The sequence below is a fragment of the Lacerta agilis genome, chromosome 18 (genome assembly GCF_009819535.1).
Source record: "Lacerta agilis isolate rLacAgi1 chromosome 18, rLacAgi1.pri, whole genome shotgun sequence".
Taxonomy (NCBI): Eukaryota; Metazoa; Chordata; class Lepidosauria; order Squamata; family Lacertidae; genus Lacerta; species Lacerta agilis.
Genome location: NC_046329.1, coordinates 8954889 through 8972983, shown reverse-complemented (window position 1 = coordinate 8972983; position 18095 = coordinate 8954889). Strand labels below are relative to the sequence as shown.

At 49.7% G+C, this 18095-nt stretch overlaps 2 protein-coding genes across 6 annotated transcripts in view; both read right to left on the bottom strand.

The window, feature by feature from the left end:
- Window positions 1-4289: 4289 nt before the first annotated feature.
- Window positions 4290-10991, bottom strand: LOC117039730 (serine protease 57-like). Its single transcript, XM_033136913.1, has 5 exons — window positions 10958-10991; window positions 7964-8138; window positions 7044-7188; window positions 5809-6069; window positions 4290-4477 (listed from the first exon to the last, which is right to left on the bottom strand). The coding sequence occupies exons 1-5, from the start codon at window positions 10989-10991 to the stop codon at window positions 4325-4327; spliced, it is 768 nt and encodes a 255-aa protein (XP_032992804.1). The 3' UTR covers window positions 4290-4324.
- Window positions 10992-16585: 5594 nt separating this feature from the next.
- The window catches only part of PIP5K1C (phosphatidylinositol-4-phosphate 5-kinase type 1 gamma), a 40285-nt gene continuing 38775 nt past the window's right edge, over window positions 16586-18095 (bottom strand). For 4 of the 5 annotated variants that reach the window (XM_033136654.1, XM_033136655.1, XM_033136653.1 and 1 more), the window contains one exon: window positions 16617-16706. In XM_033136654.1, coding sequence (XP_032992545.1) covers window positions 16704-16706 — 3 coding nt within the window. In that variant the 3' untranslated portion in view covers window positions 16617-16703. Of the gene's footprint in view, window positions 16707-18095 lie in introns of all 5 variants that reach the window. The other variant, XM_033136658.1, reaches the window with a different exon arrangement.

Below are 18095 nucleotides of genomic sequence, written 5' to 3'. Positions count from 1 at the left end.
TGCAGCAGCAGAGAGAAAAACCGGAACCGATTTAATTTCTGCTGCGGCTAAGTTGGACCGAAATCCCTCCTGACCCAGTTTCCCTCCCCTCTGCAAACAAGGCCCATTCCCCCCCAGATTTCAAGGCAGCAGGGTGGCTGCTGACTCTACTGGGAAGAGCAGGAGTCCCTTAGCAGATCAGTTTGCGCAGGTACAGAAGGAAATGTGCCGCAGAGTTTGAAACTGGATTTGGCAATGGAGGGAGGGAGGGAGGAACTGGGGAACCCCCTTCCGCAGGAGGCAGAGTGACGCCTGCCGACCTGGGTGGCCTGGTGCCAGCACCTGCAGGGCTCTACACCACACAGCCTACATCTCCTGATGTGTGGTGTAGTGGTTAAGAGCGGCAGACTTGTAATCTGGTGAACCGGGTTCGCGTCTCCGCTCCTCCACATGCAGCTGCTGGGTGACCTTGGGCTAGTCACACTTCTCTGAAGTCTCTCAGCCCCACTCACCTCACAGAGGGTTTGTTGTGGGGGGGGGAGGAAGGGAAAGGAGAATGTTAGCTGCTTTGGGTAGTGATAAAGCGGGATATCAAATCCAAACTCTTCTTCCTCTCAAACCCCTTTGTCTTTCTAGACATATTGGATAAAGGTAAAGGGACCCCTGACCGTTAGGTCCAGTCACGGATGACTCTGGGGTTGCGGCGCTCATCTCGCTTTACTGGCCGAGGGAGCCGGCGTCCAGCTTCTGGGTCATGTGGCCGGCATGACTAAGCCGCTCCTGGCGAACCAGAGCAGCGCACGGAAACGCCGTTTACCTTCCCGCCGGAGCGGTACCTATTTATCTACTTGCACTTTAACGTGCTTTCGAACTGCTAGGTGGGCAGGAGCAGGGACCGAGCAACGGGAAGCAAACCCCGTTGTTGCGGGGATTCGAAAGCCAAGCGATAAACCTGTGCTAAATGGAGCCTCCAGGCCTCAAGGGCAGTCTACCTTTGAAAACGCAGGCAGGTACACTGAGAGGCAGGGTCATTTTGAGCACTTCCCACGAGGCCATCTGGCAGACAGGCCAGCCAGCCGGACTAGACTTTTGTGATCCAGGCAGGCTTTACGTTCGTCCTTAGGAGATTTGCCGTCCCCCAAAATCCCCTAAAGTCCTTGAATCAAGAGATTGAAAACCCAGACCGAGAGAGAGAGTGTGTGGAGCAAACGGGCAGAATTTTGCAGGCTATAAAAGGAGAAAAGCAGAGCGTCACATTCCAAGAGGGTTTGCGAAGGTTTTTCCTTTTCCAAAAGATGACGCAGTTTCGCCATCGCCGGACGCGTCAGGTGGCGTCTTTCTCTCGGCTTGGGGGATAAACAAAGATGCTCAGGGCGGTACATCGGATTAAGTCTTTTTTATGGGGACTGCCTTTCGAGAACCCGTCAAGCGGGGGCTCCCAAACGATGGGTCTGTAAATTTAATTTCCCCTCTCCTCTTCTAGTTCTCCCCCCTCTGCTATCCCTTCTCCCCCCCCATCAGTAATTATAATGATAATAATTTATTATTTATACCCCACCCGTCTGGCTGGGTTTCCCCAGCCGCTCTGGGTGGCTCCCAACAGAATATTAAAAACACAATAAAACATCCAACATGAAAAAAATTCCCTAAACAGGGCTGCCTTCAGGTGTCTCCCAAAAGTCAGATAGTTGTTTATTTCCTTGACATCTGAAGGGAGGGTGCCACCACCGAGAAGGCCCCCTGCCTGGTTCCCTGTAACCTCACTTCTCGCAGGGAGGGAACCGCCAGAAGGCCCTCGGAGCTGGACCATCAGTTTGTGATTTGGGGCGGGGGGGGGGCGCATCCACACAGAAATTTGTATGCATTTCCACTTGTGGTTCCGCCCCCCACATTTCCCCTCCAACGTTATTCACACCAACAGGAGGGTTTGTGTGAATGTTTCCCTTCAAAACGACCGTAACGGATTGGAGAGATGGGCCCGAGCTGGCAAAACGAATTTCAACAGAAGACTGATCGCCGAAGAATGGATGCTTTGGAATTATGGTGCTGGAGGAGACTCTTGAGAGTCCCATGGACTGCAAGGAGACCAAACTTATCCATCCTTAAAGAAATCAGCCCTGAGTGCTCGCTGGAAGGACAGATCCTGAAGCTGAGGCTCCAAGACTTTGGCCACCTCATGAAAAGAGAAGACTCCCTGGAAAAGACCCTGATGTTGGGAAAGATGGAGGGCGAAAGGAGAAGGGGACGACAGAGGACGAGATGGTTGGACAGTGTTCTCGAAGCTGCCAACATGAGTCTGACCAATCTGCGAGAGGCAGTGAAGGATAGGCGTGCCTTGCGTGCTGTGGTCCATGGGGTCACGAAGAGTCGGACACCACTAAACAATAACAACAACAACAACAACAACAACAAGTATGTGTGCAGAAGATCAAAAATGGAACAGCTTTTCCTAGGGGCAATGGGTTGTTCCTCCAACCCCAACCAATCCTGCAACTACTTGGGGGGGACGGACCATGGCACGCCTGGGTAGCATGAGGAGGTCACCCTAACCCTCTTGGCCTCGCCCCTAACCCCTGATCCTCCCTGTCCCCTTTCCAGACGCCTCTTTCCTGAGAAAGGAGCGAGGAAGGCTGGCCCATCAGGACACAATTAGAAGTCGTGTTGTTTTCGGTGCCATGTCGGCTTGTCTCTCTCTCACACTCGCCCGGCTCTTTGCTCTCGTTCCCAGTTGTCCTTGGCTGGGCTGGGAAACTCCGCCACAAAGTCAAAACAGATGGGGAGATCCTTTCGGCCAATGGGAGGAAAGCGTTTTCCGCCAGAGCTGGGGCAGCCAGGGCCAGATTTAGGTTTGACGAGGCCCTAAGCTCCTGAAGGCAATGGGGCCCTTTATATGTCTAGCTGTCCTTTGTCAACAACAAATTGTCGCTGTTTTTTTTTTTGTGTGTGTGTTGAATATATGCTATATATGGTCATTTATGGACCTCATAGGTATCTCAAGCCATTTGCCCAGGTTGCCCTGCAACTGGTCCATGCAGAATGTAGGCACCCTATATATAGAAAGGTGCAAACCAGGGATATTTTAGGGAGCAGGTGGGGCCCATGACTCACATCATAGGAGCAAAATAAAAAATTCCTTCCAGTAGCACCTTAGAGACCAACTAAGTTTGTTCTTGGTACGAGCTTTCGTGTGCATGTACACTTCTATCAGATCATAGCAGCCTGTTGTTGTTGTTGTTCAGTCGTGTCCGCCTCTTCGTGACCCCATGGACCAGAGCACGCCAGGCACGCCTATCCTTCACTGCCTCTCACAGTTTGGCCAAACTCATGTTAGTAGCTTCGAGAACACTGTCCGACCATCTCTTCCTCTGTCGTCCCCTTCTCCTTGTGCCCTCCATCTTTCCCAGCATCAGGGTCTTTTCTAGGGATTCTTCTCTTCTCATGAGGTGGCCAAAGTACTGGAGCCTCAACTTCAGGATCTGTCCTTCTAGTGAGCACTCAGGGCCGATTTCCTTGAGAATGGATAGGTTTGATCTTCTTGCAGTCCATGGGACTCTCTAGAGTCTCCTCCAGCACCAGAATTCAAAAGCATCCATTCTTCGGCGATCAGACTTCTTTATGGTCCAGCTCTCACTTCCGTACATTACTACTGGGAAAACCATAGCTTTAAGTAGACGGACCTTTGTCGGCAAGGTGATGTCTTTGCTTTTTAAGATGCTGTCTAGGTTTGTCATTGCTTTTCTCCCAAGAAGCAGGCGTCTTCTAATTTCGTGACTGCTGTCACCATCTGCAGTGATCATGGAACCCAAGAAAGTGAAATCTCTCACTGCCTCCATTTCTTCCCCTTCTATTTGCCAGGAGGTGATGGGACCAGTGGCCATGATCTTGGTTTTTTTGATGCTGAGCTTCAGACCATATTTTGCGCTCTCCTCTTTCACCCTCATTAAAAGGTTCTTCAATTCCTCCTCACTTTCTGCCATCAAGGTTGTATCATCAGCATATCAGCATATCTACACAACACAAAACACTGTTGCTGTATGTAGGTTTTTATTTTATTTTAATTTTATCTTATATTTTGGAAATGTACATGTAGGTTGTTTTCCCCTTTAATTTTTTTGGCCCCCCCCCCAAGAGAGTGGGGCCCTAAGCTAGAGCTTGTTTAGCTTATACATAAATCTGGCACTGGGGATGACACTCACTGGTTTTTTATAAATTGGAGGGTTTACTTTATTTTTTAAAAAAGGCATTGTTATTCAACTCCATTGCTTCCTTCCTGATGGGGGGGGACACAGAAAATTCTAACCAACACGGCCTTCCCCAAAGAGACACACACACAACCTGCTCCTATTCAAAACGTCTGTAGCACGTAACGGATCCAGGCAATATATTTGGAGATGCGGGTATAGACATCTGGGAACCGCCGGTCCCCGCAGCGGCGTCCGTTGAAAGAGACGATGCCATGAACTCTGGTACCGCAAAGCAGGGGTCCGCCTGAGTCGCCCTGGCATGGGGGGGGGAGACAAAGGTCAGTGCCACCGGTAGCCACTTGATGATGAAGGGAAAGGGAAAGTTGGGGCGCGGGTGGTGCTGTGGGTTAAACCACAGAGCCTAGGGCTTGCCGATCAGAAGGTCGGCGGTTCGAATCCCCGCAATGACGGGGTGAGCTCCCGTTGCTCGGTCCCAGCTCCTGCCCACCTAGCAGTTCGAAAGCACGTCAAAGTGCAAGGAGATAAATAGGTACCGCTCCGGCGGGAAGGTAAACGGCGTTTCCGTGCGCCGCTCTGGTTCGCCAGAAGCGGCTTAGTCCTGCTGGACACATGACCCGGAAGCTGTACACCGGCTCCTCCGGAAATATACTTAAGAGTCATACAACTGTAGAGCTGGAAGCCAGCAGCAGTGCAACGAAACAACTCGAATATTTTTATTTTCTTTTATGTGAACGCAACTTTCAGTCTCCGTTTTTGCTTTCGCGATATAGACTTCGTTACTTAACCCATTTGCAACTGTGCTTATTATAGTGGTACCTCGGTACTCAAACGCCGAAAACCCAGAAGTATGTTTTCAGGTTTTCGGAAGTTTTTCGGAAGCCGAACATCCGACCCGGCTGTCGGCTATTGTTTCCGGGGCGCCTGCACCAATCAGAAGCCGTGCTTTGGTTTTCGAACATTTCGGAAGTCAAATGGACTTCCAGAATGGATTAAGTTTGGCGTTTTCGTTTTTGCTATTTATTTTGCGTTTTCGTTTTTGAGGCTTTTCCGGTTAATTTCCTTTTGTGACTATGTGGAACTCAGTTCAGTTACTGATTGATTGATTGATTGATTGTGTGACTGCGGAAATTGATAAAAGCCCACCAATCTAAACAATGACTATCATCAGTGCAGGTAAGGATTTATTTATTTTTCAATTTTTATCATCAATGATTATTGCTTTCATTTTATGGATCAATGGTCTCGTTAAAAGAGTGTAAAATTCATGTTAAATTCCTGTTTTAGGGGTTGTTTTTAAAAGTCTGGAACGGATTAATCCATTCTGCCTTACTTTCTATGGGAAAGCACGCCTTGGTTTTGGAAAGCTTTGGTTTTGGAACGGACTTCCGGAACAGATTAAGTTTGAGAACCAAGGTCACTGTATATGGTTTCGCTTTGCGTATTTTTATTTTGAGCTGTCGTTAGCAGGTGCCCTCTCTCTCTGTTTTATATAGATTATAAAAAGAAATCTTTTGCAGAAACGAAAATAGATAAAACCTGGCATTCAGAATTCAAGAAGGTGCCGGGGTTTCCGGTTCAGAAAATTATGATTTGGGCACCCCCCCCCCAAAAAAACAGCACTCACCGAGCAGAATCCGCGGAGTGTGGGGTCAGTGTTGGCGGCGCAGATCATGCAGCGGTGGATCTGGCCAGCCCACGATACGTTGCACGCTTTCCGGTCGACAATGGTTGTGTTGGCTTCCATCAGTATGCTGGGGATCGTCCCAAAATTGGAGGTGTCCCCCCAGCCCACCACATGGCACATGACTCCCGGGCGGAGGTCGGTGTTGGTTCGTGGGATCCCGACACGTTGAACGGCCTGGTTGAAGACGGCCGAGCCGTTCAGCTGCAAGTTGAATCGGGGGGGGGGGGCATGTTTAGTGCTGGCGCTAAGGTTTGTCTCCCTCTAGCGGCAGAACGGGGTATTTAAGCAAGGACAACTGCGACTCAAAATCGTTTTGAGGTCCTCTATTCGCGGGTGGCGCTGTGGTGTACACCACCGAGCCTCTTGGGCTTGCTGATCAGAAGGTCGGCGGTTCGAATCCCCGCGACGAGGTGAGCTCCCGTTGCTCTGTCCTTGCTCCTGCCAACCCAGAAGTTTGAAAGCACTCCAGTACAAGTAGATAAATAGGTACCACTGCGGCAGGGCCACAGGTGTAAAGGTAAAGGGACCCCTGACCGTTAGGTCCAGTCGCGGACGACTCTGGGGTTGAGGCGCTCATCTCGCTTTACTGGCCGAGGGATCCGGCGTCCAGCTTCCGGGTCAATGTGGCCAGCAGGACTAAACCGCTTCTGGCGAACCAGAGCAGCGCACGGAAACGCCGTTTCCCTTCCCGCCAGAGTGGTACCTATTTATCTACTTGCACTTTGACGTGCTTTCAAACTGCTAGGTTGGCAGGAGCAGGGACCGAGCAACGGGAGCTCACCCCGTCATTGCGGGGATTCGAACCGCCGACCTTCCGATCGGCAAGCCCTAGGCTCTGTGGTTTAACCCACAGCGCCACCCGCGTCCCATAACAACACTTACATTATTTAAAACCAGGCGTGGGGAAAACTTAAATTTATTCCAAACAGAGCTGGCCCAAGACGTTTTGCTGCTTGAGGCAGCTTGCTGTTTAAACTGGCCCTTTATTCATGAGGTCTAGAACCTCAACTTCATATTTAAGGCAGTGATTTCTATTGCATTTCTTGACAGTTCCAAACCTTCCTCCCCTTTTGGAAAAACGTTCCAAGGAAATGTAGTTCACATGTGGTCGGTTTTTTTCCAGAGCATCACACTGCCACCTACTGGTCGGATTTTTGAGACGGGACCCCACTCACTTTTAGCAAACGGATGTCGTTCTTCACCGTCCCAGAGTTGTAAAGCGGGTGAGCGATGGATTCCTGCACCCCGAAGATCTGCTGCGAGGCCTCGGGGGCCGCGAGGGAGTGGGTGCCAAGCACGATCCGGACGGACGGCGACCGCCTGGAGTTTCAGTTTGGAAAGCGCGGTTAAAACCAGCGGATACAGGAAGGGGCCCTGGGGTGACATCTAGAGGCCAGCCCCTCTCCCCAAGGAAGGAAAATCCAGACAGCGGAAACAGACACCTGCCTGTCTTATTGCCCCAGGTGCTGCAGAATTGCACATTCGTGAGAAGTTAATCTTTTAATCTGGCAGCACCTAAACTCTGGAACTCCCTGCCACTTGACACAGGCAGTTGCCTCCGCTGTCATTCTTTCAGTGCCTGCTAAAAACATTCCTGTTTAGACGAGTCTAACCAGACATGTAGGATGTGGATGTACGCTCAAATCTGTCTCCTTAGTTTAGTGCTGATTTTTTAATCTTTGAAAAGCAGTGAATGGACCCCCCAAGGTCACCCAGTGAGCATTGTGGCCGAGCGGTGGATTTGAACCACACATGAAAAACTTAAAACAAATCCTTATTTCCTGATGAATAGCCTTTGGACTATAATCTAACTTAAATAGAAGAGTTACAGGTAGGTAGCCGTGTTGGTCTGCCATAGTCAAAACAAAACAAAAAATAAAAAATTCCTTCCAGTAGCACCTTAGAGACCAAGAACAAACTTAGTTGGTCTCTAAGGTGCTACTGGAAGGAATTTCTTATTTTTTACTAAATAGAAAACTATATTTAGAAAGATCCCCCCCCAAAAGGCATTTTATTTTAAAAATCTGATTTAAATCCAGAAAATCTGATTTAAAAACAGGACCATTGATTTTTATCCAACCTGGTTCCAACTTACCTGGGCAACAGGCAGTGAGCTGCCGTCATGACCCATTTTCGGCGCACCAAGAACCCACCGCAGACGTGTGCCCCATTCACCTGGATGGAGGCCATGAAGGGCCGGGAATGAGGCACAACTTCCTTGCCCCCGATAACCCAGCTCCCTGAAGCGCTGGGGGCGAAGAACCAGAGACCTGCGCGAGAAAAGGCCGTCGGATGAATCGGGTCAGAAAACGTCCGGACGGCAGCAGGTTGCGGCAGAACTATTTAAAAGCAGCTGTTCTCCAAAGTTGCAAAAGGAGACAATAAAAGGAACATTTACAGTCGGATCTCGGAAGTCAAACTGAATCCGTTCCGGGCGCCCATTCGACTTCCAAAACGTATGGAAACCAAAGCACTGCTTCCGATTAGCTGTAGGAAGCTCGGAAGTAGAACAGAATCCGTTCCAGAAACCCATTCGACTTCCAAAACATTCAGAAACCAAATCGTGGCTTCCGATCGGCTGCAGGAAACTCCTGCAGCCGACCGGGAGCTGCGGAACCAGAATCGGGTTCCAAAGAACTGTTCGCAAACCGGAACACTCACTTCTGGGTTTGCGGCGTTCGGGAGCCAAAACATCTTGAGTACCAAGGCGTTCGGGATCAAAGGTACGACTGTATCCCGTTTCAGCGGAGTACGGAATAGTGGAGGCCCCAAAGGATATAATTTTATTTGCAGAGTAACGGATAGGTATGTTTTCAAAATGACAGCAAGGCCATTGCCTGTTCTTTTCTGGTTCTCCACGGCGTGTTGTTGTGAGCAGGGATTTTCAACTCCCGACAGATATGAAAAGAGAAAGACTTCCTTGTGTTGGGAGGATGGATGGCGGCTAATGGATTGAGGTCGAATCCTGACAAGACAGAAGTGCTGTTTCTAGGGGACAGGGGGTGGATAGGTGTGGGGGGCTCCCTTGTCCTGAATGGGGTAACTGTGTCCCTGAAGGACCAGGTGCGCAGCCTGGGGGTCATTTTGGGCCCATAGCTGTCCATGGAGGCGCAGGTCAATAGGTTGTAGGTTCGAGCCCCATGCATTGCTGGGGGTTGGAATAGATGACTCTTGTGGTCCCTTTGAACTCTTACGTAGATTCTATGAAGGCTCCCAATCAATGTAAAGGGACCCCTGACCATTAGGTCCAGTCGCGGACAACTCTGGGGTTGCGGCGCTCATCTCGCTTTATTGGCCGAGGGAGCCGGCGTCCAGCTTCCAGGTCATGTGGCCAGCATGAGTAAGCCGCTTCTGGCGAACCAGAGCGGCGCACGGAAACGCCGTTTACCTTCCCGCCGGAGCGGCACCTATTTATCTACTTGCACTTTTGACGTGCTTTCAAACTGCTAGGTGGGCAGGAACGGGGACCGAGCAATGGGAGCTCACCCCGTCATTGCGGGGATTCGAACCGCTGACCTTCTGATCGGCAAGCCCTAGGCTCTGTGGTTTAACCCACAGCGCCACCCCTGTCCCTCTCCCTATCAATGTATATACATCAATACAGAGCCAGAGTAATCTCCGTGAATCTGTTGGGTCTCCTTTTGAAGCCAAACCCTACCCCTCGCACGCAGCAGAGAAGGGAAAACCAAAGTGTTGCTTCAGATTAAACTGAAACAGCCGTATGGCGAAAGGCCAGAGATACGTGCGAACTGATGTGGTTTTACACGAGGAAGGAAGGTGGGAGATGGGAGCCAGAGGAGCCTTGGGGGAAATATACTGTGTGATATCACGAACTGTCAAGTTGGAAGAGACCACTAGGACCTAAAAACTTGTTTGCATTTATTTACTGATAAAAGCATTCATGCCCCTGTCCTGTTAGTGTCTCCGAAAATTTTCACACATCACCTGGGAAGACAGGCAAACTAATGCCAGTGTATTACTAACAATAAGCAATAACAACAATCCAAATTATATAAGGTCTCATTTTTCCCTTAATATAAAAAGGAACCAGGAATTACCAGTAGCAGTCTTGATCACGTATCTGTAGGAGCTTGTTGTAGGAGCCTGTGTGGCTTCATCCTTTCAAATTAATGAGTTTCGTTAGTTTTCCCCCACACCGTTTAGGTTAGCTATCCTAAGCTTAATTTATATTAAACAGTTTGGGAGGAATTCCCCCAACTGCTCGAGTCCTTTATGTTTTTGCAGCCTTGAAAATCTTTTTCGTTTTCCTATAGTCTCTAGAATTAATTTCCCTCTGAGGAAACAGACTACAGCCAGTGAAACGAGAAAAGAGCCGGCATCTCGTTAGGGTTTTCAGTTTGATTTATAAGTTATATATATTCTTGTTTAATTTGTCACATAGCTATTTAAGAGTTCGCACCCCGGATTTTTTTGGATTTGAGTTTAGTTTAGTTTGGGTTTATATCCTTATAGTATCTCGTTTCAGGGATTTGTCACGGCTGAGTTCTTTATACTTTTTTGGTCAGTGTATTGGAAGATGCAAAGGCCACCAGTGTCGAAGCGATGATTCTTCAAACATCAACTTCGTTGGACTGGTCATGTTGTTCGGATGCCTGATTATTGCCTTCCAAAGCAACTACTCTATTCCAAACTTAAAAATGGAAAGCGTAATGCTGGCGGACAACAAAAGAGGGTCAAAGACTCTCTCAAGGCAATCTTTAAAAATGTAATATAAACACCGACAACTGGGAAACACTGGCCTGCGAGCGCTCCAGTTGGAGAACAGCCTTTCCCAAAGGTGTCGTGGGCTTTGGAGACACTCGAACTCAGGACCAAGGGGAGAAATGTGCTAAGAGGAAGGCACGCTTGGCAAACCCTCACCTCCCGCCCGGAAACATATGTCCCCACTGTGGAAGCATGTGGGGATCCAGAATTGGCCTCCACGGTCACTTATGGACTCATTGTTAAGACCGTTTTCATGGAAGACAATCTTACCTGGCTATGAGGGATCGCCAAAGAGGACGACGACAGTGTCCTCAGGGTGGTAGAAAGACTGCAACCCAAACATACCCAAAACTTCCAATCTTACCTGCTTGGAGAAGGACGAGGAGCAACCTTGGCATTCTCGATGCCCGAGGGGCTTTTGCCATCTTCAAGGAATCGGATCTGTATTCGAAAGATCTCTGGGCTAAAGGATTCGACCGGGAGGATAGATCTTTGGAGGGGGGAAAAGGAGTCTTGTGCGGCCTTCCTTTAGGGAAGCAGCTCGGAGCATAAACCGGCGCCTAACCCAACAGTGGAGGTCGGTGGTTTGCTTTCCCCCTCGTCAGCGCAAGGGATGGATCCGGGAAGGCGTTGCTCAAGGCAGCATGGTTTCCTCATCCTGGGGGGGGATTAGGCAATGTTTTCCACCGCTCCCCCTGAAGAGGAAGAGCGAGTCCTGGCTCAAAAGTGGGGGGCGAAGGGAGCCATAACTCTGGTATATGTTATACAGTGGTTCCGCTCCTTTCTCTGAGCCGTGTCCGTAAAGTGGTGTCGGGGCATGAGTGTTCGGACCCCTGGGCTCTCGCTTGTGGGGTGCCTCGGGGCTCCGTCCTCTCCCCCATGCTTTTTAACATATAAAACCGCTGGGAGAGATCACCAGGGGGTTTGGGCTGGGTGTTCATCAGTATGCGGACGATGCCCAGCTCTTTTAAATCAGAACCAACGAAGGTCCTGAGTGAGTGTCTGGAAGCGGCTGGGATGATGGATGGCGAATAACAGATTGGGGTTGAATCCTGACAAGACAGAAGTGGTGTTTTTGGGGGACAGGGGGCAGGCTGGTGTGGAGGACTCCCTGGTCCTGAATGGGGTCCCCCGTGTCCCCGAAGGACCAGGTGCGCAACCTGGGGGTCATTTTGGACTCACAGCTGTGCATGGAGGCGCAGGTCAGTTTTGTGTCCAGGGCGGCTGTCTCCCAGCTCCGTCTGGTACGCAGGATGAGATCCTCCCTGCCCGCAGACTGTCTCACCAGAGTGGTGCATGCTCTGGTTATCTCCCGCTTGGACTACTGCAATGCGTTCCTCGCTTCCTCCTGCGCCGCAGGGGTTGGACTAGATAACCCCTGGGGCCCTTCCAACGCCACAATTCTAGGATTCTGATTGTTGTTATGCTTTTCTTAAATCATGTTTTTATTACGTGTTCTTAACGTTGTACAATGCCTTTGGATCTATTGATAAGGGGTGGTATATTAATTGAATAATAATAATAATAATAATAATAATAATAATAATAATAATGGTTGCCTTACACAGAGCCAGACCCCTGGTCCAGGGAGCTCAATACTAATAACGCTAATGCACTAGCTGCTACATCCTCCAAATAATAATAATAATAATAATAATAATAATAATAATAATAATAATACCTTTATTGTCATTGTACAACCTGGTACAATGAAATTAAACAAGCCTCCCTCCCCACCAACAATCAATCTCTTATTGAACACACCACCTCGCAAGTCAATCTCGCTGTTAATTAATGATGATGATGATGATGATGATGATGATGATTTATTTATACCCTGCCCATCTGGCTGGGTTTCCCCAGCCACTCTGGGTGGCTTCCAGCAAAATATTAAAAAATACAGTTACACAGGTAGGTAGCCGTGTTGGTCTGCCATAGTCAAAACAAAATGAAATAAAAAATTCCTTCCAGTAGCACCTTAGGAGACCAACTAAGGTAGTTCTTGGTATGAGCTTTCGTGTGCATGCACACTTCTTCAGATACCAAGTGCGCATGCACACAAAAGCTCATACCAAGAACTAACTTAGTTGGTCTCTAAGGTGCTACTGGAAGGAATTTTTTTTATTAAAAAATACAGCAATCCATCTAACATTCTTCCCTAAACAGGACTGCCTTCAGATGTCTTCTAAAAGTCAGGTAGTTGTTTATTTCCTTGACATCTGGTGGGAGGGTGTTCCACAGGGCAGGCGCCACCACCGAGAAGGCCCTCTGCCTGGTTCCCTGTAACTTGGCTTCTCGCAGCGAGGGAACCGCCAGAAGGCCCTCGGTTAATATTTTCTGTTATTTATATGCCGCCCAAAACATTTGTCCACCTTCCTTTTGGAAGCCATCCAAGCTGGCCTTCACTGCCTCCTGTGGCAGTGAGTTCCAGAGTTTAATGCCGGGAACGACTCCCGAATCTCCCTGCTGGCTTTACAATGGCTCTGTACTGTTGTTGTTGTTGTTGTTTTCTTTAACACATGAGATCATTTCAACACATGGCGCTGCTTAATCTTTTAATTATCTCTCAAGTTTCTTTTTTTGGGGGGTGGTGGTGGAGGGAAGAGTGTGGAAAGCTCCAGGGAAGCAATTTATAAATGAAAGAAGCAGTTATGTAAGAAGACAAGAACGCTCAGCTCGAGGGAAGAAAGAAAGAACAACCCAACAAAGGAGTGCTTTTATCATTCTATTTTATTAGATATTTCCAAAAATAAAGGAGGGGGGGAGGAATGGAATGCCAGAAGGCGGAGACGGACGACGTTGCATACAATAATTTCACCTTGTCTCCGTGCGCTTCTACGCCTGGATGCAGAAATCTGGTTTGCCCACCCCCTCTTTCCAAAAGAACGGAGGGCAAGCGTAAAGGGATTGTCCACTTACTGTATCAGGCAAGAGAACTTCTTATTTTTTAAAAAACAAAACAAAACAAAAAAACCACCGATATTCTCCTTAAATAAAGCGTTTTAATAATAAATTACAACAGTTAAAAACGAACGGCGGGATCTGAAATAATAATTAAAAATAATAATAATATGCTTCGATGCCCCAAGCATTTGGGCTGAACGGGACGAGAGGTAACACCCCCGAAGGGATCGACAGGCACGGCCGGGTCGCGAGAAGACCCTCCCCGCCCTTAAACACGCCGAGGAAGAGGTGGGAAGGTGGAATAAATGCCTGTCGTCGTTCCCCCCCCCCCAGGAAAGAACCTGATTTAACAGTGAGAAAGGCCCCCCCCCCGTTTTGTAGAAAGAGGTTGCATTCCCCTCCCTTTAAAAAAACAAAACAAAACAGGATTTTGCCCTCCCCCCCTCAATACAAGAAGTTTTGGGTCTCCCACATAAGAGCCGAGAAGCTGTTTTGTCTCTACAGAAAGGATGGAGGATGAAATCGTCGCACACTTCAAAAAAACAAAACAAAACAAAACAAAACGACTTATTTACAAAGTGCGGAGGGGTAGGAGATAAACCTTTCTTTAAAAATCAAGAGAGAGGGAGGAATTGTTTCTGTCGCGATGCATTTGTAGACATACGCATATATATATATATGGAGAGGGGGGGGGGAATCGCCTCTGGTTTTACGGCAAAACTACAATGGTTCATCGTTTAACACAGCGATTTACACTTCTGGAGCGGGTGGGCGGGGAGAAATCCCAAACAGAAGAAAGTGATATGTGACCGTCGGCGTAAGAGAGCAAGCCCTGTGGGATTTCCGCCCTGCCTCACACTGCCCCCCCTCCCCAAAATCCTGCGCACCCCCAAGCACGACAAAACAGGGGGGGGGTGAGCTCTCAATTTCCGAAAACAAGTTGCAAAACGAAATAAAATCGGAAGATATATATATATATATAGTACATACAGACACGCACACCCCATGGGTCTAATGTAGACTTCTAAGAAAATATGTCCAATGTCGCTCCCTGCTGGCCAGAAACGCCAATTTTTGTCTTTCTTGCCGAGATCGGGGTGGGAGGGAGTAGCTCCCTGCTCAGCTGTTTTGGGGTGGCGGGTGGGTGGGGAAATTTTAAAGGGTGCTGGTAAAAACACAGCACGTCGGGAAACGGCAGCTGATCTCACGCCGGGACAGACTTGGCCAACCGGGCGCCCCCCCCCAAGACAGCTCGGATTGCAGCTCCTATCGCCTGCGACGAGGGGCAGGGCTCCAGGATGGCAAGAGCTTCCTTGGAGAGGTCGGATTGTCAAGATGGGAGGAGACGGGAGGAAAGGGTGAGCAGGAAGGGTGGGCGAAGGAATCAAGTCCTCTCACCAGGTTCGGAGCTTTGCTGGCTCTCAGGCAACCCCGAACACGTTCCTGTCGTTGAATTGCAGAGCCAAACAACTCTAGAAGGTGGCGGCAGGTTTCTTTGGCAAGGAGAGAGGGGGGAGATCTCTCCCCTTAAGTCAAAGAAAGCACCCCTCCGATTCTGGGTCGCTCGTGGAGGCAGATGGCTAGGACGCAGAGCGAGGGCAGGGAGAGCTTTTTTGTGTTTCGAAGGCAGATTTGGGGCTCTGCCACACGGAGAGGCACGGCCGGGCTTTCTCTTGAAGGCTGCACTCAAGAGAGAAAAGACCTTTTTTCGTTTCTCAAGGGCTATTTAAGGAAACTGCTTCCCCAAAAGGACAGTTGTCTGTGCAAACAAAACAGACGGCGAGCGAGCGTACGCACAGGCAAGCTGATGCAGCCTCTGCTGTGGAAATGGCTCACCCTTCGCCGTCTTTTCAGGGAAGTCTGCGGGGCGGCCTTCGAAAAACCTTCAAGAAGCTTTGAACTGCAACTCCCACCAGCTGGCTGGCCGGGGGGGCTGATGGCAGCTGCGGCCCAAAGCATCGGAGGGCCGGATTTGTAACGCCGCCTGCCGTTCCGGCATGCAACAGGCCTCCTCTCATCCCGCCTGTATCCGAAGGAACCGCGATTCGTGCTACCTGGGTCTCGGTAACCAGAGTGATAACCAACTCTGGTTAACAGTCGGAGGCACAGCAGAGTCGATACGATGCGGAGCTGTGCAAAATTGCCACTCAAAGCTTCGGTGGAAGCGAGCTGCCTTTGGCCACCGAAACAGGGGACACCCCCCACCCCCGTACTTCTTTCAGGAACGCAGATCAACATGGCAAGAGGCAAGGAGAGGGCCGTCTCTCAACCTCTCCGCCAGGCGCGACGCCATCTCGCCGAGATCTCTGGGCCGGGCCAGCTGTGCGCATATGCCTGGCAGAAACCTTCGCTTAAAAGACTCACACACTGCGGATTTTGGGGGAGAAGGTCCGGCCCAAAACTTGACACACAAACACACGCACAAAATGCTCAATGTTTAAATGAATGGCTCACGGGAGCCAAAATGACTGCTTCTGGGTCCTGCGCCACGTCCGCGGAGACGGCCTTGCCAACCGTGGCACAGCAGTTTTTTTCTGACCGCTCCGAGTCCCTTGGGGGGCTCCTCGATCTCCCCACTTTCTGAGCGAAAAGCCGTTCCCCACCTCCCAGGGAATCGGGGGTGCGCGGCCGCCCGGGTGACCAACCGGTTCACGGCGATGACCCCGCTCCCCTTCGCGCCCCCAAAAGTGCAGTAAACTGTTCCTCAATAACAATTCTTTAAACAAAAAAAGCACGACAGTGCTACAATTCTGTGCAAGGACGGAAAAAAAATAAATACATGATTTTAAAATAAAACAAAGAGAGGAAGTTCACAGTATCACATACAGATAGGTAGCTACAATATAGTGCACTTTGAGGGGTATATATATATATATGTATAAATTGGTCACTACCCAGAAATAAGGGGCCCTTTCCCAGCTTGATACACCCCCACCCAAGAGGGAGGAGCTGTTTACAGGTCTCTGCTTGGATGGATATAAATACGTATATGGGGGTGGGGATGGGGGGAGAGAACGAGACACGGTTGACGGAGGTTTTTCTTCCTGTCTTCCCCGGGGCTGGGTCGGGATCCAGGAGGTGCGCCGCTGCCGCCGCCCCCCCTCCCGTCCCAGCGGAACGGCAGCAGGGCCGGGCGAGAGGGGACTCCGCGACTGGTGGCAAGAAGGACGATTTGTTTCTTGGGGTTGGGGGGCTTTGCATAGAAGTTACTGCAGGAGGGTGACAAAAGAAAGAAAGAGAAAGAAGTTACTGGAAGAGCAAAACGAACAAAAAAAAAAAAGGTATCACTATCCTGCAATCTACGCTCGGGGCAGGTGCGAAAAGGGGGGTTCGGAAAAAGGCACTGTCGCATGACACCGGCCCCACTGAGACTCCTTCGTACAAATTGACACACGTATTGCGGTGTAGTAAATCCCACAGTGATTGTGGGGACAGGCGGCTGCCAGCGTACGACCCTTGTCGATTTAAAGCAGGGTTTTCCCAAGCCGGGGGCTCTCCCGCTGTTGCTGGGACTACAACTCCCATCATCCCCGACCGCTGGATGATGGGAGTTGTAGTCCGACGGCAGCGGGAGAGAGCCCCCAGCTTGGGAAAACCCTGCTTTTAGAGCTTGCGTTGGGCCCGTCGCTGCGCAAAGGTCAAGATTCTTTTTGGGAGTTTCGCTGCGTTTTTCAACAACCTGCCCACCCAAGATCGTGGAAGCTCTCGCACCTGAGACAGAACGCAAGGTGAAATACCGCATTTGTAAGGTAACCCGCTAGCAAACTGGCGACTGGAACCGCTTAGGAGTTACACCTGACTGCAAATTTCTCCATTTCGTCCATTGATATAAACCCTGAAGGGGTAAACAGGTAATGGGGAGAGATTTCTGTAGTTTAAGCTTCTTGGATTAACTTACAAGACCCTTAACAGCTTAAGTACTGCCCGGCCCCTTATATCCCCACCTGGTCGCTGAGATCTTTGGGGAGGTCACTCTCAATGGTTCCGCCTCCCATGGCTCAGAGGCATGGTTGTGTAGCCCACACCAGGAGCTGCGTAGTCAATTTTGAGGGTCCGACTCTGTGGAACTCCCTGCTGGCTGAGATCCGACAGGTGCCCTCGCAGCTAAACGTCAGACACTGGATTCCGGGAGGGCTATCAAGTTCAAAAACGCGCTACGCCCGTTCTTTAAACTTAAGGTTTCGCCGCGGGGCTTTTGCATGCTACAGTGGAACATCGGTTTCCGAACGTAATCCGTTCCGGAAGAACCGCCCGACTTCTGAAAGCGGAGGCCTCGATTCAATAGGGAAACTCAAAGCGGAAGCCGTGTTCGGACGTTCGGGTTCTGATAAAATGTTCAAAAAAACCTTCCAGGTTTTCGTCGTTCGGGAGCCGAAACAGACAGAGCCGTTTGAGAAACGAGGTTTGACTATACAGGTGAAACTCGAAAAATTTGAGTATCGTGGAAAGGTTCGTTTCTTTCAGTAATTCAACTTAAAAGGTGAAACTAATATGAGACAGACTCATGACATGCAAAGTGAGATAAGCCAAGCCTTTATTTGTTATAATTGTGATGGTTATGGCGTACAGCTGATGAGAACCCCAAATTAACAATCTCA